General features: G+C 38.0%; 1 protein-coding gene across 1 annotated transcript; it reads right to left on the bottom strand.

The window, feature by feature from the left end:
- Nucleotides 1–5,132: 5,132 nt before the first annotated feature.
- LOC111862704 (hyaluronan mediated motility receptor) lies at nucleotides 5,133–26,078 on the bottom strand. Its single transcript, XM_023848321.2, has 5 exons — nucleotides 25,932–26,078; nucleotides 24,166–24,365; nucleotides 14,176–17,531; nucleotides 9,895–10,141; nucleotides 5,133–8,195 (listed from the first exon to the last, which is right to left on the bottom strand). The coding sequence occupies exons 1-5, from the start codon at nucleotides 25,975–25,977 to the stop codon at nucleotides 7,986–7,988; spliced, it is 4,059 nt and encodes a 1,352-aa protein (XP_023704089.1). The 5' UTR covers nucleotides 25,978–26,078; the 3' UTR covers nucleotides 5,133–7,985.
- Between the last annotated feature and the right edge of the window lie 96 nt (nucleotides 26,079–26,174).

Raw genomic sequence — 26,174 nt, 5'->3', positions numbered from 1 at the left:
TGGTTAGTCGCTGGCTTCCCACCGCGGCGGCCCGGGTTCGATCGCGGGTCTGGTCAAGTGGGATTTGTGGTGGACAAAGTGGCTCTGGGGCAGGTTTTCTCCGAGTACTTCGGTTTCCCTTGCCAATCTTCATTCCACCAATTGCTCCACAATCACCCTCACATATCATCTGGGGCTAGTACAATAGGCCAGAAGTGGCCGCAGTACAAGGGACTCGGTTCCACCCCACTAGCAATAAAAAAGTAACTCACTACAGTGAAATTGTCATTACAGACAGAACTTGTAAGCACTGTTTTCTACACCAAATGGATTTCATAAGAGATTTGTAGATATTTATATCGCACAGCTAGTTACATATCCATGTCCTCTAGAGTGAGGAGTGAATTCAAGTTAAGAAAATAGACAAGGAAACAGAGAATATAAACCCTAGAAATCAATCCAGTTATTCTGTTTCTGGACATTATCCATTGTCCTGTTTTTATTTAAAACACACAACGTTTCAGAGATGTCTCCGGTGATAGGGACTAGCTCTATCGATTGGGGCCAACTGAATGGGTTCCCCCTGAAGATGGAGAAAGAATCCAGTCTCTGAAATGCTTTAAATAATAACAGGAGAACAGATAATGTTCAGAAACACAATAAATGTATTACTGTACCATCGTCACAGACTTTTAGAACTAGAAATCAAACTTGAGTAAAGAAACTCAATTCATCTCATTAACAGATTCTCGAGTCATTATCAAAACATGTCATTGCACAAGAAATTTCATAAATTACATGCCAATGTTGATAATAAGTTTTGTCGTATTTCATGCCTTACATACTGTCATTATTACTATTCAGTTTTTAAACAAATTACGCATTATAAAAATATGAAAACATACCGGAATGCAGCATAGAATCAAAAAACCTTCCTAACAATTCTTTGAAAATGTGCCAAAGTTCAAGTACTTCAGAAGAACGGAAACAAACCAAAATGATCCGAACACTGAGAGTACATCAAATTTAGGAAATGTTTTGTTACCATAAAGTTACCATATGCGGTAGCATAGTAGTTAAGGCACTATGCTACAAGCCAGAAGGTCGCGGGTTCAAGTTCCAATGAGGTCACTTGATTTTTTTCAATTGACCTACTCCTTCCAGCTGCACTATGGCCCTGGGGTTCACTCAGCCTCTAACAGAAATGAGTACCAGGAATTAATTAAATAATTTTCCTGGTGTGTAAAGCGTGGCCGACGAGTAAGGCTGACAACCTTACCGCCATCTTTCAGCTGATTGTCTAGATAATGTGAGACCCTCAACGTCTCACAACCCTATGGGCCTTCACTTTACTTTACTTACCATAAAGTTACCATACCTTTAATATTGCCTTTCTAAAAACCTAAGGTTCAAATATTCTCTTGTTCAAAGGCATTTAAAGTGCCAAGGAAAATATATGGAACTAGGAAAGAGACAAGTAACAGGAGGATCTACAAAACTAGGTACTTCTGTGGCTCCATGTAATCAACATTACGCATTTTCTGAGACAGAGATGAGTTGGTTACAAGAACATGTGTATTGAAGATTTTGTACTGTCAGGTTATTCAATACACCTCTACAATTTTTTTTAATATTTGGGGTGGTGGGGAGAGAGGTGTTAAATTTTTTATAAGAAATAAAAATTAACAGTTTGCAGTTCTGTCATAAAAGAAGGAAAAACTCGTGATCTTGTCACTGCATATAACATACTGCCATATCATAGCCAGCCTGTAACGACATGAAAGCAATCCCATTCATCCACCGTCTTTCTTAGTGAGCACACTTTTAAGTTTTGATTTGGCTCTTTTTTGTCCAATTACGACTCAGTTTTGACTTATCTATGGCTGTACAAATAGTTTTCTACATGGAATTGTAGGATTCTGGAACTTATGCTGGAATCATCTTCTTACTTTTCCTACACAACCCTTGTACATGGATATACACTGCTGTAGTGTGTACTTCACACATTTCAACAGATGAAGTAACATGATTCACTATTTAATGTATCAGCAGGGACTTGGGATTATGGTCAGCTGCCATATAACACGTAACATCTGTTGATTTATTTTGATAGATAGAAGACAGCATTCAAGTATACTGGATGTCCCATCATTCAGGACAGCAGATTATGATACTGACCACTACCTGGTGGTGGCAAAGGTTAGGGAAAGAAACGCACAGTGTTCATATGAAGAGGTTCAATCTCAAGAAGTTAAACGAGGTAGAGTGTAAGGAGCAGTATCGTGTTTAAATCTCAAATATGTTCGCAGCTATGGAAAACTTAGATACTGAGGTGGATGTTAAAGCTTGGGAAACTATTAGAGAGAATATCAAAATTTCTGCCAAAGAGAGTCTAGCTTATTATGAACTGAAGAAGCATAAGCCATGGTTTGATGAAGGATACTCAAAATTATTAGACCAAAAAACAAGCCAAATTTCACTGGTTACAGGATCCAAGTGAAATAAACGGGGATAATCTGAACAATATAAGACGTGAAACCAGCAGGCATTTCAGGAACAAAAAGAGGGAATATCTGAAAGACAAAATTGATGAGACTGCAATGAACAGTAAGAACAAGTACATTATAGACCTTTATGGAGGAATAAAAGACTTCAAGAGGGGTTACCAGCCTAGCAATAACTTAGTGAAGGATAAGAATGGTGATCTGCTTGCAGATTCCCACGACATTTTGAATAGGCAGAGGAACTACTTCTCTCAGTTATTGAATGTACATAGGGTCAGTGATGTTAGGCAGATAGAAATACATACAGCTGAGCTGTTAGTACCTGATCCTAGTCTTTCTGAGGTTTAAATTGCTATTGCAAAGTTGAAATAGTATAAATCGCCAGGTAGTGATCAATTTCCGGCAGAACTTATTCAAGCAGGAGGTGAAATATTACCGTATTTACACATGTATAGGCCGCACATTTTTTGCCAAAAATTCAAGAGGAAAACTGGGGTGCGGCTTATATTCGAAATCACACTTCATTTAAAAAAAAATACATTCATAATTACTAATACAGGGTGTTCTACTCCTGAAATAAAATTCCAAGAAAATTATTTTTTCTATAATTTCTGTCTGAAAATTGTGCTGTGGCCTATACATGCGTAAATACAGTATGTTCTAAGATTCACATGCTAATTAAGTCTATTTTGAATAAGGAAAAATTGCCTGATCAGTGAAATGAGTCTCTTATTGTACCAGTTCACAAGAAGGGCAATAAAACTACCTGTAATAAATATCATGGGATATCATTGCTATCAACTTCATATACAAAATTTTGTCCAATATTCATCTCTCTGAAATTATTGTGGATCATCAGCATGGGTTTCGACATAACAGATCAACTAATGATCAGATCTTTTGCATTCATCAAATACTGAAGAAAAAATTGGAATACAATGAGACACTACATCAGCTATTCATAGACTTCAAGAAAGCCTGTGATTCAGTTAGGAGGGAAGTATTGTACAGTATTCTGATAAGGGTTTGGGATACCCATGAAAGTATTTAAGCTGATTAAAATGTGTTTAAACGAAACGTGTGGTAAAGTCTGTATAGGTAAACATTTGTCTGATAATTTTCATATCCAGAATGGTCTAAAACAAGATGCTTTAGTCCCACTGCTTTTCAACTTTGCTTTAGAATATGCCATTAGGAAGGTCCAGGAAAACCAGGTGGGACTGTAATTAAATGGGACACATCAGTTGTTGGCTATGCTGATGATGTGAATCAGCTGGGTGGTAAGATAGATACCTTAAAGAGAAACACACAGACTCAACTAAGTATATGTTGGGGTCTCATCACCAAAATGCAGGGCAAAATCGTGACATAAAGACAGGTAACAGATGTTTTGAAAATGTGGCACAGTTCAGATATTTGGGAACAATGATAACAAATCAAAACCTGATTTAGGAGGAAATTAAGAGGAGATTGAACTCGGGTAATGCTTCCTACCATTCAGTCCAGAACCTTTTGTCTTCTCATCTGCTGTCCAAAAACATAATAGCTTCATAACTTGTACTCTTCTCCAAGTGTAATTAGAATGATCAATTCAAGGAGGATGAGGTGACAGGGCATGTAGCATGAATGGAAGAGAAGAGGAATGCATATAGGATATTTGTGGAAGAGCCAGAAGGAAAGAGACCACTGGGAAGACCAAGGCATATGTGGGTGGACAAGATTAAAATGGATTGGATTGATCTGGCTCAGGATAGGGACCGGTTGAGGGCTCTTGTGAACACAGTAATGGACCTTCAGGTTCCATAAAATGGTGGGAAGTCCTTGAGTAGCTGCACAATTGGCAGCTTCTCAAGAAGGGCTCAGCTCCATGATTGAGTGAGAGAGGGCAGACCAATGGCAGCACAAGTACTGGGAGGTCTGCAGCATTGACCTCCAAACTGGGAATGGAAATGATGTTGCAAGCTCCTGCAAGCAGCAGGTCCACAAAGATTAACTTACCCTTCCTTATCACAACCACTGTCTAGATTCTGTGAGACATCAGTCCGATTATCAAGGAATTTTAACAGTAAATGTGAACCTGCTATTAGTGAGTAAACTATGATTCAAATTTTGTGTGTAATACAATACATTGTCCAAAGGTATCAAATTGAAGTTCCAATGTCAAGAAAAACAAATGTTTTTGATACCTGTATTATTCCTTCTACCAGGCTTCACTTGAACCACAACATGTTACACCTGAGTTCTCACTCACTCACTCACTTACTCACCAGCAAAAAATTGAGCTACCTTCTTGCCAAACTCCTACTATCCAATGTCATGCCCAAAACCCCAAGGAAAATGAAGGCGGAAGCTAGGACGGGCAAAGATTGAAAGTGACTAGTCCAAAAGCATGGTTACAGTTACAAAGGGGGTATTTAACTGTAACACTCTACGTTCCTCTCACATACTGAGGCACTTTATTGTCAGATGAAGGATATGATATTGCATACAGGTACACTATAATTATCATGATGGACAACAAATTGAACAGAAACACTGGGTACAATGTAACAGTTGCCTGGGCAATGTTGGAATTCACTTCCTTGAACAGGGTTCTTCATTTACACCAACCAGTGTTCCTGCATTGCTCCAACATGTACATTTCATGTGTTCAGCAAGGAACCGGACACCAATACGCCAATCATACAGAAGCAAACATCATTGGTCCTAAGAGGGAAAGGAAGCATTGCTTCTTCAGTGTGACACAAACATTAAATTGCAACAGAATAATAAAAAATATGGGCTACAATAAAACGACCTAACCACTTTCAGCAATTAAAAGTCATTATGCGGGTTTAAACAGTAATGTTGAGACTGTATTGCTCAAACAGAAGTATTTAAACTTTTCTGTAATGTTATTAATAGGCTATAGAAACTACAGATGAACAATACAGCACAGATACTACAAAATATTTATGTTAAAGGAGAATAATTCTTAAAACCACCATCAGGATATAAAATTGAGCAATTGTCTTTACAGTGATGCCATTAGAATGACAGCATAAAAAACTATACCATTTAAGTTGTTACTGTTTCACATTAAGTGTCAGTAATTGTACGAGCAAGATCCCTTTGTGGGTACAAATTTCCCAACATAGATCTTTCTATTTAACTTCATATGAAGTCTTGCCAGGGTAACACCATAACTTTGAACACAACACCTTCAGTACCTGCATTATGTACACAATAGCCCTGACTCAAAGAGAAACATTGAAAATCATATATAGCTGTTACCAAGGAACAAATTAAATTTCTCTGACACAATGTAATGGTTAACAATTAAACCTATCAATCTGAAGTAATCAGATTATATAGAACATCCTACAATAGTCTTGGGAAGGGGGACCCCCAAATATAAAGGCTTTCAATATAAATATAAAAATCAAGTTTGTACTGATACCTACAATTTGGGTCCCAGCTCTAAAACCACAGATGGAATTCAGTGAAGGTAATGTGGAAAGTGGAAGGACATCCAATGTGTAGCTGATTGGCTCTTGTAACCGGTCACATAAGCAATTGTTTTTCTAAGTCCCCATACCTCATCCCACTGAGTTTCAGAAACCAGACCTGTACAGTAGTTCTTTGTGTGCCACATTTCAGATGTACAAAAATTAGAATGAGATCATGAAGACCTGCAAATAAAAACTGTATATACTGTTAGCTATAAGAAACCCCATGCATATAAGAGCTACAAATACAACAAAGATTTGCTTACTTTCAAGACATGACCTTTGTACTCTTTCTGTATTGCAGTGAAATTAATCATTCTCTTCCATAAGGGTTAGACCCAAAATATTAACCTGAGCTAACAGGTACTGAAGCCACATTTTATATCAGCATGTATATAATCTTGAGCAGACACTTTCAACCTATGAGTCACATACAGATGTCATTTTAAGACCATTTAGACACTTATCACATTTTTTAAGTATTTCTGCTATATGCAGGAATATTTGATTTCTGAACTCTGTCCATTGTCTGCTAACAGAACACATTTTAGAAACTGGATCTGTCTCCATCCTCAGATGAAAAGGTTGGAAGGCACCTATCAATTGGTCATGTTACAAAGATCTAATCTCAGTCGCTGGAGGCCAAGCAATTGGAATTACCTCAAACCCAATGATGATGGCTAAAGTACAGAAACCCAATGATCTTAAGTGTATTACATGGCCATAAAAATTCTTTACAATTAATTTGTTTTAGTATAATTTCTTATGCCAAATTACTGTGTTCTCGATACACGAACTAAAATATGTGCTTTGGAAATAACTACAGATATTGGAATATCATTTGGGATCCTTGCTTTTCAAACAATCAAAACAGTTTAAAAAAATTAGTACCAAAAATAGGCAACTTTTTCAACTCTTCTGCAGTGCCATCTGCAAGCTGTAAGACTGAAATTTACAGGTCTTTTTTATAGAATTAAAAGATAAATGTGCTCATGGTCAAATTGTCGGTGCTGCTACACAGAAATTCCGGTTTGAGCAATCCATAAAAATATAAATTACGTATTAAAATAAATTACTATAGGCTTTCTTTTCTTGATCCAAGACATCTTTGCACATGTACCATATTTATCCAAACACCATTCACTTCCATACAGAACATACAAAATATTGAAACAATATTAAAACAATATAAAGCAAAAGCTTGAATTTATATCATGTAATAAAATACAAATTATCAAAAATTCATGGAACACAGTATCATTCACAGTGTATTCTAAAGCAGCAGTCATGCTATAATATGAAAATGACACTTGTTAAGAAGTGCCAAAGTGGTGACCTGTTGGTCACAAAACATCTTGTTTTCTTAAAGCAGATACTCCTAAGTACAAATCATCCTATAGGACATGTACAAAAGTATTATTTAGAAAAAAGCGAACATGGAATTTAGATAAACATGTTACTTTAATCAGACATGACATTAAAGCTGTATATGCAGAAGAGGAACTAGTGTGGGGTAACAAAGTCGGCTACCAAGGGCTAAGATACAAGGCCATGTTGTCAGTCAGAAAATGTCTGTGTACGCGTGCGACTGGGGGGGATAAATATTTGTATGAAATGCATCAAGTGTGGAAGAAAGGACTAATTCTGTTAGACTGGTTACCTAAAAAATTTTAAACTCAACTTTGTATCCGAAACCACAAACACAAATTTAATGAAAGTAGCTTTCTGAGTATTGTTTCTAGGTCCAATAAACTGGGGGAGAGAAACACCGATGTTTCAACATGGCCTGGACACAAAAATTCCCAGGTCTACCTCTGCATACATGCATTATGAATAAGGCAAGATATTAACTAATGCATACACAAAAATAAATTAAAGTCTACTTAAAGGTAACACACAGTTCAGTCTAAACCTTCACTATTTATAATATGGTAATAAATGAACAATTATAATGCTCATTTAATCAGCTACACACAGGAAAAATCTGATACAATCATATGCATAATGAGGAACCTCAACGATATCTCCGAAGTGACTTCACATTTGGGCTGCTGACGGGGGATTTCCGAACAGGACTGTGATCAACATTTTCCTTGCCCTTTGTGCTGGGTGGATTGAGCACCTGAAGAACAGGTTTCCGAGCTGCTGTAGAACGCTGTTCATCCTTCAACTTGTCAATTACTCTCTTCTGGGATCGCACCTGACTCTCAAGCTTCTCATTTTCCTTAAAGAAAAGGGAGGGCTATTTAGAAGTACATTCTGCATTGCACATGCCACAATCTTACCATTGCTTTGGGGTGCAAGGGGAAAGTGAAGAAAAACAGGGCACACCTTGAACAATAAATCTCTTCCCCCAAGCATTAAAAAACTTCACTGATTACACTACTTAACACAGTTGGATGCTATGTCTAAATCAGTCAATAAGAGATATGGTCCATGATTTATTTAAACCGTCTTGCAGTGCATACACTCATCTATCTCCTTCTCTCACTCGCACCAGAGTGCAAGTGAGAGAAGGAGATAGATGAATGTATGCACTGCAAGACGGTTTAAATAAATCATGGACTTAAATCAGTGCAACAGGACGCTAAAATATAACATAAGAGATATGGTGTAATATGTTGTGACAGACTAGAAGGTTAGATAAAGAAGGGAGTCCCTTGAAGCTGTGTTAAGTGTATATCAGATTACAGATTTTAAGTTTTTCAGGTAGGTAAACCCACAGCAGTAGACTGTACCACCCAAAAAGGGAAAGAGCTGGATGAACTAGGAAGACCTAAGCTGCCCTTAGCATATTCTGCAAACACAGAACACTGACCACGCTAGCCAGTAATGTGGAAAATGAGCAGCTGAATCACCATGAGGAACCAACCCATGGTTGAAACCAGGAGTGATTACAACAGACAGTTCAGTTCCGTTCAGTCAGGTCACCAAAAGAATCCAATCACGGGAGCTGACCAGAGATGCAGAACGGCTGTAGCAAGCGGCAACCATGAATCTGAAACGCTTGAGTCTAGCCAAGGGCTTGATCATAGCTTATGCATCGACAAGTGTGTGAGCTGGAAAACTAATATATATCCAGTGTTTCCAGGTGAAGATGGATAAGAGCTGTTTGTCAATTTAATGAATGTTGCTAGACAAGGTCAGTTTAGATTAGAAGAAGAGGATGAAAATTAAAAATACCATATTCCAGTGGGAGTGTGAAAAGCCAGAGTAATGAAGGGAATAGTAAAGGTGAAGATCAGATCAGTGAAACAAACTTGAACAGTAGTGTGGGGCATAGGCAAATCTGTAAATATGTAATTAAAATGTAGTGTAACTTTAAGCATCCTGTCTCATCTTTCCAGAATTGTATTCCTATCCCCACACATTGTGAAGAGAAAGAGAGGTGAGGAAGTACTGAAGGTTTGCAGGAAAAGTGAGACATCATTAATTAGCACAGTCATTAACCAAATTGTTGGCAGCTTACTGAAAGAGAGCCATGCTAGATTAGTAGTGTCAAAATAGAAACTGGGATTTCACCGGCTTGGGAATAGCCATGTAAAAACGTTACTAAAGATGGTAAAAGTTTCCAGGGTGCTGCATGCAAAATCTTTGTTGTTGTGGTATGCTGAGTAGGAAGTAACAAAGGCAATGATGTCTCATAACATTCAGATTATTGAACATCACTGAATTACTGCTCAGCAGTATTAAACATCAAGCAAGCAGCCAACAGGTTAATTATAGAGCAGGGATTCAACAGGATTAAACACTAGCAATTTTATTACATAACCACATTAAGAACCAAGTATCATATTCATCTATACCTAAAAACATACATACTGTATATTAATCAATTCTTCTTCACTTGCCCATGTGATGGGTACCTAACGCTGCAGATTCCATAAATGATACTCAGTTTTAGCAACACAGCATGAACCAACCTTTTTGAGTTCATATATCTGCTCCTTGAGTTTAGTCACATGTTTGATTTTCTGTTTGTGGTTCTGATGTCCTAGGATTTCAGCATAACGAAGGCCTAATTCCCTCATTTCACCCTCCGCAGCTTCCTTTTGCAGTTCTAATGCTTGTCGCTCTGCATCAAATGCTTCTAGCTGCTCCCTGAATGGACCAATGAGCAACTCCATCTCCTTGCAGCGTTCCTCCCAATCTTTTGCTTTATCCAGTAAACTGAAAGGAAAACCAACTGCTTATTGAATATTTCTTACTAATTAAAAGCTTTTCCACACAAATATGCATTATGTTGTGATGCTTTCACACTAGGAACTTACAGTTCTACTACATTATGCACAGAAGGGAACATTTAATTTTACTGAGCCGGGGTAACGTAGTCAGTGTAGTGACTGGCTATGGGCTGGATAACTGAGGAGTTGGCGTTCAAGTCCTGGTAGGGTCAAGAATTTTCTCTTCTCGAAGTCATCCAGACTGGCTCTGGGGTCCACGTGACTGCCTATCAAATGGGTACTGGGGACTCTTTTCACGATGGGGAGGGGGGGGATAAAGCGGCTGGGGTGTGAAGCTGACTACTCACCTCCAGCTAGTGCATAGGTCAAGAAAATATGGATCTATACATCCACTCGCCCGTATGCCTTCATGGAGTAATGCTTAATTCGTTAAGCACAGGCACATCTTTACCGTTACCATACAATTGACAATAAGTTAGTTCATGAAACTACCATCAGTGACAAACAACAAACTTTATAGGGTTTATATCGCAGCGTCTCACTTTATGACACTGTGTTGTAGTCAGGAAAGTAGGTACCAACATTCCACAGGAAGATACTGTCTCTACGTTCTACCCTACCCACATTTCTGTAGTTCAATCTACTCCCATCTCTGGGTGATGGGTTGTCATTGTTCTGACAGAGTTGTTATTCTTTTTCTTTTCATTCTAAGGTCAGTGGCATGCTTGAGACTGAACCCAGGACCTTTCAAAAGCCCAGTATGCAAGTATAATAACCACTGCACTGTGTGAGCCATCCATGTATATACAAAGTTGCTGAAGCTGGTTCTGCTTCCACCTGCAGGTCACAGTTTATCACGATAACGAGATATACAGAGTCACTTTTGTTTTAAATGAGAACCCAGTGTTAGAAAAGTTAATAATGTCATGTATTACAGGCTAGGGCCATTTTGATGAAACCCAGTAAACAATACTGCATTCAGTGCAGAGAAGTCTATTCTTTGTGTTGTACTCCCTCAAAACAGAATTGCTTAAAACAACCCACAGTGATTACATTCATTTATTTGGATGTCCAGTGCCAGCCAAATCTGTGATATGGAAGTGTGAAAGTGTTTCGGCAGACAGGAATTGTGAATATCCCAAAATGTGGTTACCAGTCGATTGTTAAAGAGAGCCGTTCAGCAGAGTTTATTGAGAGACTGAGTGCAAGTCCACACAAGTCATTATGGTAACTTGCACAGCAAACTGGAATGTCATACAGTAGTTGCTGCAAAGCAGCATACTGTTTCCACCAGACTGCAAAAAATGATTTCATTACAGTGCGTGGTTGCTTGCAAAGGTGTAGGACCTTTTCATATTAGGTATGACCATTTTCTCAGATGAGGCATGGGTCCAACTTGCAGGTTATGTGAACTCTCAGAATACTAATATATGGCTTAAGAAAAATCCCCATACAGCTCACAAAACTCCACTCCACCCCATCAGGATTACAGTGTCTCACTATAGGATTTTTGAGCTCATTATCTTTGAGAACACAATTAATTTGGACTGCTATATTGGCGTAGTCCATGAATCCTTCAGACATCATTCTGAAGAGGAAATTAGCAAAGCTTGGTTCCAACAAGATAGTGAAACATATCACACAGCACAGGTGACTGTTCACAAGCTCTCTGTGTTTGGAGATTGAATCATCTTGAAAGGACTATGCCCCCCACATTCACTGGATTTGTCACCCACCACCAGAGTTTTCCTGCGGAGGTTACATTAAGAAAATACCTATAAAACCCCATGCAATCTGGATGAACAGAAAAGTAACATATTAAATATTACTGCCAACATTTCACCCACAACACTGTAATGTCTACAAACATGCTTCATCATGCTTCGTTATGTATGCAACATGCTGGTGCAGACTTTCAAAACTTCCTACAACAAGAGGTACTGTAAACAAAACACTTTAAAAAAAATCACCATGCTGAGCATATTGAGTTTTGCCAAAATGACCCAACACTCTAATACACAATTTGCTTAACATGCACACCATTGTACTTCTTTTGGCTTATTTTGGACTTCACCCATCGTCCGATATATAAAAGACAAAAAACAAAAAAAAAAAAACCCCACGACGTTTCGGAGACTGGATCTGTCTCCGTCTTCAGGTGGATAGGGAAGGTTTAACCTACTCAGTTGGGCCCCTTAGAAAGAGCTAGTCTCAATCACTGGACAAACCTTGATCTGTAGAAACAACCTATGAACAACCAACAACCAGTTCCATCAGTGGGAGGAAAGAATAAAATCGCAATCCTTTCAATAAAATAAATAAAATCAGAATCCTTTCAAGTCTATGCACACCATTGGTTTCTCATTTTTAAAAATCACCCTGTACTTTATTTCTTTTTGCAGATTTAAGGTTACTAATGATATCCAGGACAAAAGATCTGTTAGTATAATAAAACTCAGTCATCAGAAGACAGTAGTAGAGCTATCCCCTCAAATTTCATCAAATATACCTTGGACAATGTACAATGTCCCAAGAAAATAACAGTGTGACAAATTAAATGTCGCAACATTTTACAAGGAATCAATATATATAATACTGTCCCGTGCATTAGTGACTAATAACACGAGTTCTGAATTGGATGAATGGGTTATTTACGTTTTCTACACACTACCAGTAATTACACACAATTATAGTGCTATCAGTATTCCTACACTTCATAATTCACTGTTACATACACACTAGTTGTCTCCTGGTAATGCAATTAAAACACAGGAACTACAAGAGCCTCACTGAATTACACCCTCCAAATATTACACACAGTCTTTTCTTAGCAGCCACATTCTTGCAACTAACTCTTTAACTACAAATCTCCTGAACTGCTTTCTCGTCAAAGTCAAAGTCACATTGCGACTGATGGTCAGTCAGTCAGTCAGTCTTTGTGTCGAACCAAGTCTGGGGCTTATGACCAGATATTAATTACCGTTTGACAGTTTTGGTCTTGTTTTTGTGGGGCGCCTTCTCTGACGAGAGGGCGGATCTGTCTTTTGTCATGATGTAAAGGATATTTACATTTTACATGTTAAACAGGTCAATAAATGTAATAAAATATATACAGGGCCTCTGTCAGTCCAGCTGAGTACAGCAGATTATGCCCTATTTCTAGTAGCTTTCGCTACAACGGCAGTCTAGTCACTTGAAAGGTTGTATGCTTGACCACCACCAAGTTTAAGCCTCTTATACTTTTGCCTTCTCAAGTCAAAGTCAAAGTCACATTGCGACTGATGGTCAATCATTCTGTAAGTAAGTCTTGGTATCAAGCCCCATCTGGGGCTCATGACCAGATATTAATTATTACCGTTTTACAGTTACGGTCTTGTTTTGTGGGGCGCCTTCTCTGACAAGAGGACAGGTCTGTCTTTTGCATATGCTGCTGGCTTTGCCAGCCAGTCTCAATCCAAACCCCATGTATAGTCACTCAAAAATGTGACAATATTTTGATTTAAAGATAATAGGTATTAATATATTTATGTTTGACATGTACACTTGAATGCTTCCATCAATTCACATATTTTGTTCTACTTTTATTTTCTTAAAAATATGGTGCATGTGGTGGGGGCATGCGGTAGCATAGTTGGTCGAGGCACTATGCTATAAGCCAGAAGGTCGGGGTTCAAGTCCCGATGAGGTCATTGGATTATTTCCAATTGACCTAATCCTTCTGGCCGCACTATGGCCCTGGGGTCGACTCAGCCTCTAACAGAAATGAGTACCAGTAATGTTCTTGGAATATTCTTGGGGGTGAAGGCAGTGGGTGCGTAAGGCTAACAACCTTGCCGCCATCTATGAACCGATTGTCTAGAAAATTTGGGAACCTCAACATCTCACAACCCTATGGGCCTCCACGGCCTGTTACAGGGATAGCTTTACTTTATGGTGCATGTGGTATCTGGATAATAGAGCACTAAATTATACATAACATATTATGTCATCAAAATTCATAGAAAAAGGATCTTTAATTACCTCTGACAATGTGCTTCCTTCTCTGCTAATTTCAACTTCAGTTCAGAAACTGAGTTCTCTTGCAAAGATGTTTTTAGTTCCCCTATTTCTGAGCATAATTCTTCGATTTTTTTATTGTGCTCAACAATCTTCTCATTTTTCTTCATATTCTCAGACATCATCTCTGCAATCCTGTCTGCAGCGCTTTTTATTTCACACTTCTTTCTACACAAATCAATATTTTTTTGTTCGATATCAAATTCTTGTGTTTTTATATCACTTTTCAGCTTCTGAATTGCACATTTTATTTCTTCCTTGTACTGATATAGGTTTTCTTTCAATGATGACAGAACATCAGAATGTGTCTCTATGTTGTACTTCATGGGAGTGGGAAGTTCTTCAATCTCACTATTAAGCTTCAACACCTCTCTTTCAGCCACAACTTCTGAAGTAAGGTCGCAGATTGCTTTCTCCAGGTTTGCCTTTGCAGCAGCAAGTGCTGTAATATGACTGGATGCTTTCTGTGAGAAATCCTTTTGATATTCCAATTCAGCAGTCAGTGTTTGGACCTGATGCTGGTAGATGGCATTAGAAGCTTCCAAAGTTGTTATCTGCTGTGTTGCAATCTTGGCACAATCACGCTGATGATCTAGCTTCTCAGTAAGTGCCTCTATTTCATGCTCATGTTCAGAATTTGTTTCTTCTACAGCAGACAATGTTTCAGTTAACTCAAATATTCTTGCTGAGAGTTCCTCACTTTTATGCCTGTGTTCTAGAATCTCCTCCTCTTTTGCAGCAATGTTTCTATCTGCCTTTACTTTAAATTCTTCCAACTTGCAGATGAGATCTCTACGGGTCTCTTCTATCTGTTGAACAGTATCTCTTTCAAGTTCACTCATGCTCTGTTTCCTGGCTTCTAGCTCCTGAGTTAATACTTTCACTTGTTCCTCAAGAGCTCTCTTCTGAGCATCAAATTGTTGGGTGGTATTCGTCAATTGCTCTGCATATTGTTCACTCTCCAACAGCCTCATCTGGAGAGCTTCGAGTGAGGCTCGGAAGTTACTTATTCCGATTTTTAATTTCTTGCACTGTTTCTTCATTATATTGTATTCATTTCGTGCTTGGGCAATATCTGTTTCGTAAGATTCTCTAGCACTATTCAGTTCTGTAACAAGAGTATCAATTTTGTCCTGCATGTCAACAATTGTCAGTTGGTTCTCGATATTTGAGATTCTCAATTCATCACGATGGTGTGTCATCCGTCGCAGATCCTCTTCCGCTTTCATTGCTTTCTCTATGTATAGATGCATTTCAAGCTCCGCTTCTTTCAATTTCACTTCCACCCTTGTCTCACAGTCAGTTATCCTTCCTGTGGCTTCCACTTCAAACTCTTTTATTCTCTTCTCTGCAGTATTTTTCACTTCCTTAAGATTCACTTCTGCTGCAGCTTTCACTTCTTTGACCCGTTCTTCTACTTCCTTCATAGAAATTTCTGTTATTTCTTTTATTCTCTTTTCAATTTCACTCTCCTTATCTTTAATTTCTTCTCCCATTTTGTATAGTTCTTCTTCATGTTTATTGTTTATTTCATCCATCTTAAGCCTGTAAGATTCTGTCATATGTTTGTGTTCCATACAGAATTTCTCAAACTCTGTTTCTAGTGTATGGTATCTCTCAGTCAAGGCTTGTACTCTCAGTTCTGCCTCTTTCTTTTCCACCATCAACTCATTCAGTTCTCTGTTATGTTTATTATTTATGTCGTCAATTTCGAATCTATGAGCCTCTGTCATGAGTTTCTGTTCCATGCAGGATTTCTCAAACTTGGCTTCCAAATCATGATACTTATCAATCAGAGATTCTGTTTTCTTTTCTGCCTCTCTCTCTTTCCCAATCAATTCGTTTAATTCCTCCTCATATTTATGTTGCATGTCATCCAGTTCACGCTTATGAGCCTCTGCCACAAGCTTCTGTTCCATAGAAAATTTCTCAAATTCATCCTCTAAGGTACGATAAGTATCAGCCAGCGATTCTATTTTCTTTTCTGCCTCTCTCTTTTCTCCCCTCAGTTCATTCAATTGTTCTTCATAATTATGATGTATGTCATCAAATTCACGCCTGTGAGCCTCTGCCATAAGTTTCTGTTCCATGCAAGATTTCTCAAACTTACCTTGCAAGGCATGATAGTCATCAGTCAAGGAATTTATTCTCTTTTCTGCCTCTTTCTCTTTCTGCCTCAATTCAATTAATTCTTCCTCATATTTACGTTCCATGTCATCCATTTCGAGCCTATGAGCCTCAGTCACGAGCTTCTGTTCCATGCAAGATCTCTCAAATTCAGCTTCCAATGCAAGATACTTATCATTCAGAGCTAAAAAGGCTGACTGTTTGTCAGCAATAACTGTCTCCAGATTATCTCGCACAACAGAGCCATTCAGCAAATTCTCTTCCAAGGTTTGGATTTCCTGCATTCGCTCCTCACGTTCCTCAGAAAGAAGTCTCTCCAACTCTTTGATAAGGTTTCTCATTTTCTCCATATCACATCCATGTTTTTCTGTCATGGCAGTCTTCTCAAGTCGGAACTCAGCAACCATCTTCTCATTCTCTGATTTGCATTCTTCAAGCTCCAGTTCAGCAGATGACAGCTCACTCTGAAGCATCAGGATCATCTGCTGCTTCTGGCTCAGTTTGCTATCCAGATCAGAGTTTGCACTATTGAGACTTGACAGTTCTTCTTTCAGCTTCTTAACATCCTCCTCAAAGTCCTCCTCCTTCTTATCCTCTGCAGCCTTCATACCTGCCATCTCATCCACAAGCTTCTTACAGAAGGTATCCAACTCTTTGATGTCAGCTTCATACCTGCACCTTGATTCCTCTTCATTAACTTTAAGCTGATTAACTTTCAACAACAAATTCTGTTTGTCTTGTTCCACAGTTGCCAGCAATGTCCTAGTCTCACAAACTGTATTTTCTAACACTAAACATTTCTCCTTGACTTCAAGCAAATCAGAAGATGTCTTTTCTAACTCCTGTTTCACATGAATCAATTCACTGCTCTCAAGTTCAACGTTCCCCGATGTTCCACTGTCTGTTCCCTGAAATCCTATTTTAAGTCTCTCACTTAACTCATCTTTCTCTGACTGCAACTGACCTAATTCTTTTTCAAGCTTCCTGATCTGTTCATAGAGTTCATCAATGTGAACTTCATTATCACGAATTGTTGCATCTTTGTTATCACGGTCGACAAGCAGAGCTTCATACAGCTCCATGTTTACTTCTTTCATTGAACTTCCATTCTTCTGTGATGCTTCGAACTTTAGTTTCATTTTAGCTTGAGGAGCTGAGCTCCCATGTTTTGCTATTCTTCTGGGCAGTTGGGGCTACAAAAGAAAACCCTTCATTAACAACATCAACAACATAAATTATGCAACAAGAAGTATTAGAAACAACCTTATTAGTCTAAATATTAGTCTAAATAGTAAGGCTAGCAACAATCATAAATTAACACCACCATCAGCAAGATTAAGGTAACAGAAAAACTTTTTAAATTAATTATGATTTGCTGAATTCAAAGCTGGATATAAAAATTTTGAAGAAAACTGTATGGCCATTTTCATGCATTGAATTTGAGGGTAGCTGTGAATGTACTAAATAAGCAGTCACAGATAGCTGTCACGGGATGGTCCTCCAGCTTGGGGGTTGGTGGGGCTTGCAACTCCTCACCATAAAAAATTAATTTCTTATGAAATGTTACACGGGGCCTCAGACATGGATGGATTCTTTGGATAAATGACCTAAGCTAAATAGAATGGATGTGAGATTTGGAACACTGAATATAAGGAGCCTATACAGGAAAGATTAGCTCACAACAGTTGCAAAAGAAATATCAGAATATAAATTAGATTTAGTAGGAGTACAAGAGGTCAGATGGGACAGGGGTGGCACCAAACCATCAGATAAATGCACTTTTTTTTACAGAAAGGGGGATGAAAATCATGAATTGGGTACAGGTTTCTTTGTACATAAAGGAATCATAGCAATTGAGAGGGTAGAGTTCATTAGTGATAGTATGTCGTACAAAATTCGAAGAGGTCACAGGTGTGATATCATTGCTCTGAATGTTCATGTCTCTACAGAGGATAAAATTGATGATATGAAGGACATATGTAGAACTAGAATGTATATTCAATAAATTCCTTAAATACCATATGAAAATTATGTTAGAAGATTTCAATGCCAAAGTAGGCAGGGAAGACATTTCCAAACCAACAACTGAGAATGAGAGTTTACACGAAATTAGTAATGATAATGGAGTCAGGGTAATAAAGTTGCCACATCGAAAAATCTGACTAATTGTGTGTTTATCCGTCACAACACATTTCTCAAAATCTTATTCACATTAACTGTGTATAACAAGTTTATTGATTTCAATGATATCTTGCTACATGTTTTGGCTTATGAAAAGCCAACATCAGGCAGATATACAGTAATAAGTAATTCTTAAACCACTGAATTGTGTTCTGTATGGATATATATGTCAGTATTACAATTATTACTAATGCATCAGATTTTCAGCATTTTGTCAAAATTAAAGCCACTACTGCTCCTATATATCCTTTTAACTAGAATACAGACTTTATGTTAATTGATGTTTACAGATATTCATACAGTCATATAAAATATAAATAATATAATAATAAATTACAAAAGTTTTGTGGGGTTTTTGTCTGTGTCGTTACTTCAATGACAACCCACTTCTTCGGAACAGTTGTAGGTCCTGAAAAGGACCATTGGTTGCCGAGATGCTTGACCGGTGAAGTAGCACAGTGCACCCCGGTAGGAAGGAATGTTGGTTGCGGTGTGTGGACTGGCCGCAGTGCGGCAGATGGTGGAGGTTGCTTGATCGCAGCACGGCAGCTGCTGGTGAAAGTCTGGTCATCGAGCGCGGTCGCTGGAGCAGAGAGGCGGTAGCTACGCCAGTTGCCCAGTGTGTCGGACATGACTACCGGCGAATCGAGGCGGCCTAGTTGCCCAGTGAGTCGGGTGCAACCGCCGGACAGCCATGGCAGTCATGCCTGGCGCAGCGAAGCGCCAATGCCTCCATAGACCGAGCGCTGGCGACGAAGTGTGCTGAATGCTTGAAGGCTGCTGATCGTAGACTGCTTGAGAACTGACTGTTAACTGACTGACTTGCGAGCGTTGTGCTCTGCCTTTTATACAATGCTCGGTGGGCGGAGCGAAACTTGCAATTGAGGAGCAACAATTTGCAGAGCGCTGATTGGCTAGCGAAAATGAGGAGCAGGAATTTGCAGTGCGTGCTGGTATAAATATGAACGAGACGTCCGGCAATGCGATATTCACTAAGGAGTGAGTGTTGTCTAAAAGACCGGTGGAAACAGCGTGCTATGTGGGATGTCCCCACAGTTTAAAATTATGACATACACTTATTGTAGACTTAAGATATTACTATGCTGTGTTTAGATGTCTCATATATTATTACATATTAATGTTTATCATTGCAATATCGATGTTATATTATGTGGTAATTTACAGGCATTGTTTTGGTTGTGACTTAGTTATTTCTATTTAATTCACACATAAAGCAGCTGTGTTGTTTGGAATCAGTCGGTGTGATGTTGTACACTATTATTTTCAGTCTTTTCTTTTCTGTAAATATTTAATATGTAGAATATAGTAAACATTTACCATTATTCCTTTCTGGCTGAATATAATGGCTGAAACATTGGTCAGTTGTACTCCAGCTACATTGTCTACTTACTATTTTATGGGTTATTTTATTTTCCACATTTCAATGTCCAGTTCCGTTAAAAGTCAGTTTGTAACTGGTCTAGTGGTATGCATTATGTGTGTAGATGTGGTGGGATGGGTTACTCTGGTTGTTGTTCTTCATCTCATGTACTTTGGTAGGCAGCTATTATTACATCATATATGTAATTATATATCTCGGCAAAATTATCATTCAATTGTATGTTGCACTTACTGATTTCATACATGTGAAATCTCTCATAGGTGTCTAACACCTGACCCTTCTTTTCTATATGTAAGATTTTCATTGCTTTCCCCATTGTTTCATATTCATGTGTAGTCGCTAATATATGTTGGGTGAATTTGGAGTTTTGTCCGTTATTCTTTATATCTCTTATATGTTCTTTGAAACTAGTTTTAAATGTTCATCTTGTTTGTCCTATGTATTTCCATGGACAATCTGCACATTGTAATCGATATACTCTGCTTAGCTTATACCTTGTTGTTTTCTTTTATTCATAATAAATGTTTTGTATTATTCTTAGTTCTATGTGATATTCCAATTTCAGCATTCTTGAATAATTTTGCATTCTAGTCTCTGGCCCGAAAAAAGTCAAGGTGGCCAATTTTATTTCTCATTTGTTTTTGTTTTTTTTTGGGGGGGGGTTATGTTTTTGTTGTATAATATTATGTGGGTAGTTGTTATTATCTAGTATTATTCTAATTGTAGTTTCTTCCTTATTTTTGTTATTATCTGTGATTGAGTATTTATTCATTCTGTTGATGAGAAAATCTGACTGTCAGAAGTTACCATGTACCCCCATTGTAATATTTACAAATTTACTTGGACTTCTCCTAATGAAAAGAACCACAACCAGATGACACGTTTGGACCGAGAGAAAATGACATTCAAGTGTACCTGATATTTGATCTGTCAGGGGAGTAGACTGAGACAGTGGTGGTGGCCAAAGTTAGCAAGAGACTGGCAGTGAGTAAATAAATAATACAATCAAAATTTAAGCCAAAGAGATTGTAGGTTATTATGAACTGAAGAAGCATAAGCCATAGTTTTGCGAAAGATGTTCAAAATTACTAGATCAAAGGCAACAAGTAGATTCTAAAGGGTTTTTACAGTGGTGTATAATACTCGGAATTACTAGATTTTCGGACTTTGTCCATTGTCCAAAACCCCAGTAATTCTGAGTGCTAAAGGAAACAAACCAAAATGCAATGGTTACATAATCCAAGCAAAATATATGGGGATAATCCAAACAATATAAGACATAAAGCTAGCAGGCATTTCAGGAATAAGAAGAGGGAATATCTGAAAGACAGAATTAATGAGTTTTCAACAGAAAGTTAGAACAAGAACAACAGAGACTTGTGTAGCGGAATAAATTAATTTAAGAGGAGTTACCAACCTATACGTAACTTAGTAGAGGAGGAAAATGGTGATCTGCTTGCAGATTCTTACAGTATTTTGAAATAGTGGTAGAATTACTTCTCTCAGGTATTGAATGAACAGAGGGTCAATTATGTTAAGCAGATAGAAATACCTACAGCAGAGACATTAGTGTGTGAGCCTAATTCTTTCAGGGTTGAAACTGCTAGTGCAAAATTGAAAAAGTATAAATTACCAGGTAATGATCAAATTCTGGCAGAACTGATTCAAGCAGGAGGTGAACATTACAGTCTTAGATCTATATACATATTATTCCCATTTGGAATAAAGAACAGCCTTATCAGTGGAAAGACTCTATTATTGAACCAATTTACAAGAAGGATGGTATAACTGTAGTAATTATCAAGGAATATCATTGTTACCAGTTTCATCCAAAACGTTATCTAATATCCTTCCCCCAAGGTTAAGCCCATGTGAAGACAAAATTACTGGGGACCATCATTGTAGGTTTCAACATAACAGATGAACTACCAGTTAGATTTTTTTGTAATCACATAATGGGGTAAAAATGGAAGTACAATGAGACAGTACATCAGCTATTCGTAGACTCCAAGAAAACCTGTGATTCAGTTTTGAGGGAAGTATTGTACAATATCTCATAGTTTGGGGTACCCATGAAACTAGTGAGGCTCATTAAAATCGTTAAAAGAAACATACAGTAAAATCTGTATAGGTAAACAGTTGTCTGTATGTTTCCTTTTAAAAATGGATTAAAATTAGGGGAGGCTTCATTGGCATTGCTTTTCAACCTTACTTTAGGATATGCCATTAGGTAGGTCCAGGAAAACCAACAGGGCTGAAATTAAATGGGACACATCAGCTGCTGTTCTATGCTGATGATGTAAATCTATTGGGAGATAACATATCATAAAGAAAAACAGAAAAAATGTAAATAAGATCTAAAAGTTTGTGATGATGGCACATTAGTGCAAATATTATGTTTCTGGATATTATTCATCATCCTCTCTTTATCTAAAAATACCATCCTGTCACATAAAAAGGGGAGTCATTCAGAGTTTGGTCAACTGAGCAAGGTCTTGTGTCAAAACCAGAAGGATTTCAACAATGAAATTAAAAGCACAAGACATGATCTGATGCTCAATGAATATCCAAAAGAATTCGTTGACTGTGTAATGAATCCATAGACAAGAAATCGTCCTTCGTCAGACAATATACAAGGGCACTGTCATCATGCCATATGTTAAGGGTACTTCTGAGAACTTCAGATGCATCAGAAACCCTTTCAATCTCAGAACCATTTTCAATGTCCGTGGGACATTGATGAAAACTGGACCGGTTAGAGATGCCCAGCAGATGAAGCAGTGTGTGTACAGCTTCAGATGTAATTGTGGCAGATGTTACATTGGTGAAACAAGCAGACCTTTAGAAGTATGCAATAAGGAGCACAAATATGTCTGAAACAGGGTTTGCTTGAAGAATCAGAATTAGCCCAACATGCATACAAGGAAGGCCACAAAATATGTTGGAATGAAGCGAAGGTCTTGCAGTTTGAGCCCAACACCACATACAGGAAATACAAGGAACCGACCCACATGTCTGTTTGACCCCCATCATCACAGCAGAAGTAAAAAAAACTACAAATCCATCAAGTGTAGATTGAATAGTAAATTTTGTTTTCCTTGTGTTTGTGTCATAAAGAGTATTTCTTCTCTCCCGTGAATCCATCCAGGTCTAAGGCTCTTCGTGACATTTTGTAACAAGTTTATTTTTGATTTGTTTCATTCTGGTCCGTCACACTAACAATATCATAAGAGGTTAAACAGTTCCATCCAATGTGACTAGTAAAGATTTTTCTTATTTCACTCCTTCACCCTTTACATGTTTCAGTCTTTACAGATGATCCTCAGAGGGATACACATACTGTAATAGTGGCTTCTGATTGGATTGATGTCCCTTTGAGGATGGTCTGTAAAGACCAAAACATGTAAGGGATGAAGCATTGAAATAAGAAAAATCTTTACTAGTCCCATTGGACAGAACTGTTTAACCTCTTATAAGTTTATTTTTTATGGTGAGGAGCTGTTAGCCCCGTGCCAAACCCCCAAACTGGAGAGCCGTACCTTATTGGCTGTCTGCAACTGCTTATTCAGTACATTTTCAGCTACCCTTCATATTTGGAGGCCATCTCCTCCATCTGCAGCCTGAGGACACACCATGCTGTGATGACAAGGGACCCACCTAACATGGTGTCCCTTTACTCCACAACTAAATAAATGTTGCACATTTTTTTAAGATTTATTTATACCACATTATTCTAGGGCTCTGTACTAAGTGGTTCAGTGTGACTCCAACCTCACAAGCGTGTGTATGCACCATGTCAGTACTAATTGTAAGAAATTAAGCAGCTCAAGACTGATATCAACATTCATAAAAACCAGCCAGATGGTTCAGAAATTGTAGTAGGGAACTCAGACATGTGCATATATGCCTATGCACCCCCAACCCAAATCCGCATGAATGTGCACTTTCTCTCTCTTTGTGTGATCATCTCATAAGTTAACCTTTTCTCCTTGAGGGAAAACAGTGAAAAACAAAGCTACTAACAATATATTTATGTAGGATTTAAGGTTCTCACAGTGGTGGGTATGAAGAGTACAATCTTCTGATATATAATGCCATGTAGTCCACTGAAAGTCAACTGACATTTAGGAGGAACATATCATCTCCATTTTCAGGTCAAATAAGCCAAGCAACCTTCAACAGACTACATGGGCGTTATATCCCCAAAGATCGTACTCATCAAAATATATTTAATCAGTACTTACAGTTCGAAACACAGGTAAGCAATTGACACTTGCTGTCTTGCTACTGCTGCTAGTCAGAGACAAGTTTGCTGGACTCTCAACTGAGATACTGCTCACTGGGGTGCATTTTGGTTCGACAAATCTCTCACTCTTCTCAATGACTGCCCCCTTAACCTTCGCATCAAACTTTGGATCATAGCTTCCTGGTGGTGGTACACAACCTGTAAGTAGAATGTAAGTTACTAACAACTTGCAAAAGCAGCTATTAAACCATACATTGATTTCCTTTAATGCTAGGCAATTCATACACAAACTTCTATTTCTGCCACTGGTGCTCCTGCACCCCTTCTTTATCAGACAAGATAAGCATATTTCAGCAGGTAATTTAGGTTCAGCTTACATTACTGAATTTTCAACAAGCATTATTTTTGTTAATTTAGTTTAAATTCTTTAGATTTGTTGTTTTGTGATTCGAACAAGGTTCCAGATGGATACTACTTGCCATAAAAAATATCACTTGGCAAGAACCAATCAGCATCAGTCAGTCTTCGATATTCGTACTATCCAACTCCCTTCCAGCTTTCAAACTAATGATTTCAATAATTATTTCTGCCTTTAAACATGTTGCGCACAGTGTTAAGTTCACAAAGCAAATGAATTGTTCACCATACACCTCTGGTGAATGTATAATCTCGGTCATTCTAGACATTTGTAAAAATTGAAAATCATCAGTTTCAAATATGGTGAAAGCCATGGCATAGTGCTGAATAAGCAATAGTTGTATGTTCTGTCCAGTGTGGCTTCTAACTGTATAGATGTAAAGGTGTCCCTCTGAAGTAGATCTCTGAAGAACGAAACATGTAAGGGCATGAATAATTGAAATAAGAAAAAAAATCTTAACCGGTCACATAGGACGGAACTATTTAACTTTTTCATAATATTATTAGTGTGATAGACCAGAATGAAACAAATCAAAAAAATAGTTGTATGATAATTCTGCAGTCAGATATTATTATCTAAAGTTAAAGTAATTCTAGGAAGAACTTACAATATTTACTTTCTTTTACATATTTCAGTGTGGACAGAGATTGATAATGAGCCAGGATAGCAGTCTGTATATTGACTGGTTACTGGTTGGACAGCCAAGGGGTCACAGTTTGAGTCCTGGTAGAGGGAAGATTGTCTTCCTCTACACATTGCCTGAACTAATTCTAAGGTCCACCCAGCCTCCTATCCAGTAGGTACCTGGGACTCTTTCCCCCAGGGTAAAGCAGCTGGGGCATGAAGCTGACCACTCACCTCCAGCTAGTGCTGGGGTCAAGAATATATGATTTTTACAACCAACCCCCACGCCCATATATCTGCATGGCATAGTGTTCAATTAGTTAAGCACAGGGATGCCATCTTTTTTATTTTACATAGATCAGTAATTATGGTACAATTTGGTGGTCTATTTCTGTCTATAGTATTAACAGTATGGATTTTCACTAAGTGAAAATTAACCTCAAAGTACTGCAAGTCACCAGAGGTCTGGAAATTTAACTTGAAACTTCTAGCGACTTAACAAAATCCATTCAACCATTGCCTTGCAGTATGCTTCATAAAATGATCTTTGTGCCCGCCTCTGTGTTCCATTAACTTATCCAAGGTAAGTGGATGATCATAATTCCACAGCTCTGACCAGCACCACATTCATAAGTTTCCAAAAAAAAAGAAAAGTGAACAAAATGGGGTAAATTCCAAAAATAGTAAAAAAAAATTGGTAATTTTATAAAAACGTAACTCACTTGTTGTGTCATTAAATCGTTGAATTTTGGCACGAGGGAACGACATTTTCGCTTACTTCACTGCTTTATTGTTATTACACTTAGACCTTCACTGACAAAGCACTTGCATAAACTAATATGTTAACCGTCGGTTTCAGTTGTGTATTTTAAATTTAAATACAATCACTAAGAACCGTGAACGAATAAGATCGCGTATTACCTACGGACCACTTACAGTTGAGCTCTTACAACCAATAACAGGAA

The sequence above is a fragment of the Cryptotermes secundus genome, unplaced genomic scaffold, assembly GCF_002891405.2.
Source record: "Cryptotermes secundus unplaced genomic scaffold, Csec_1.0 scaffold5, whole genome shotgun sequence".
Lineage (NCBI taxonomy): Eukaryota > Metazoa > Arthropoda > Insecta > Blattodea > Kalotermitidae > Cryptotermes > Cryptotermes secundus.
Note: the sequence above shows the minus strand (reverse complement) of the source record. Positions and strands in the feature narration are given on the sequence as shown.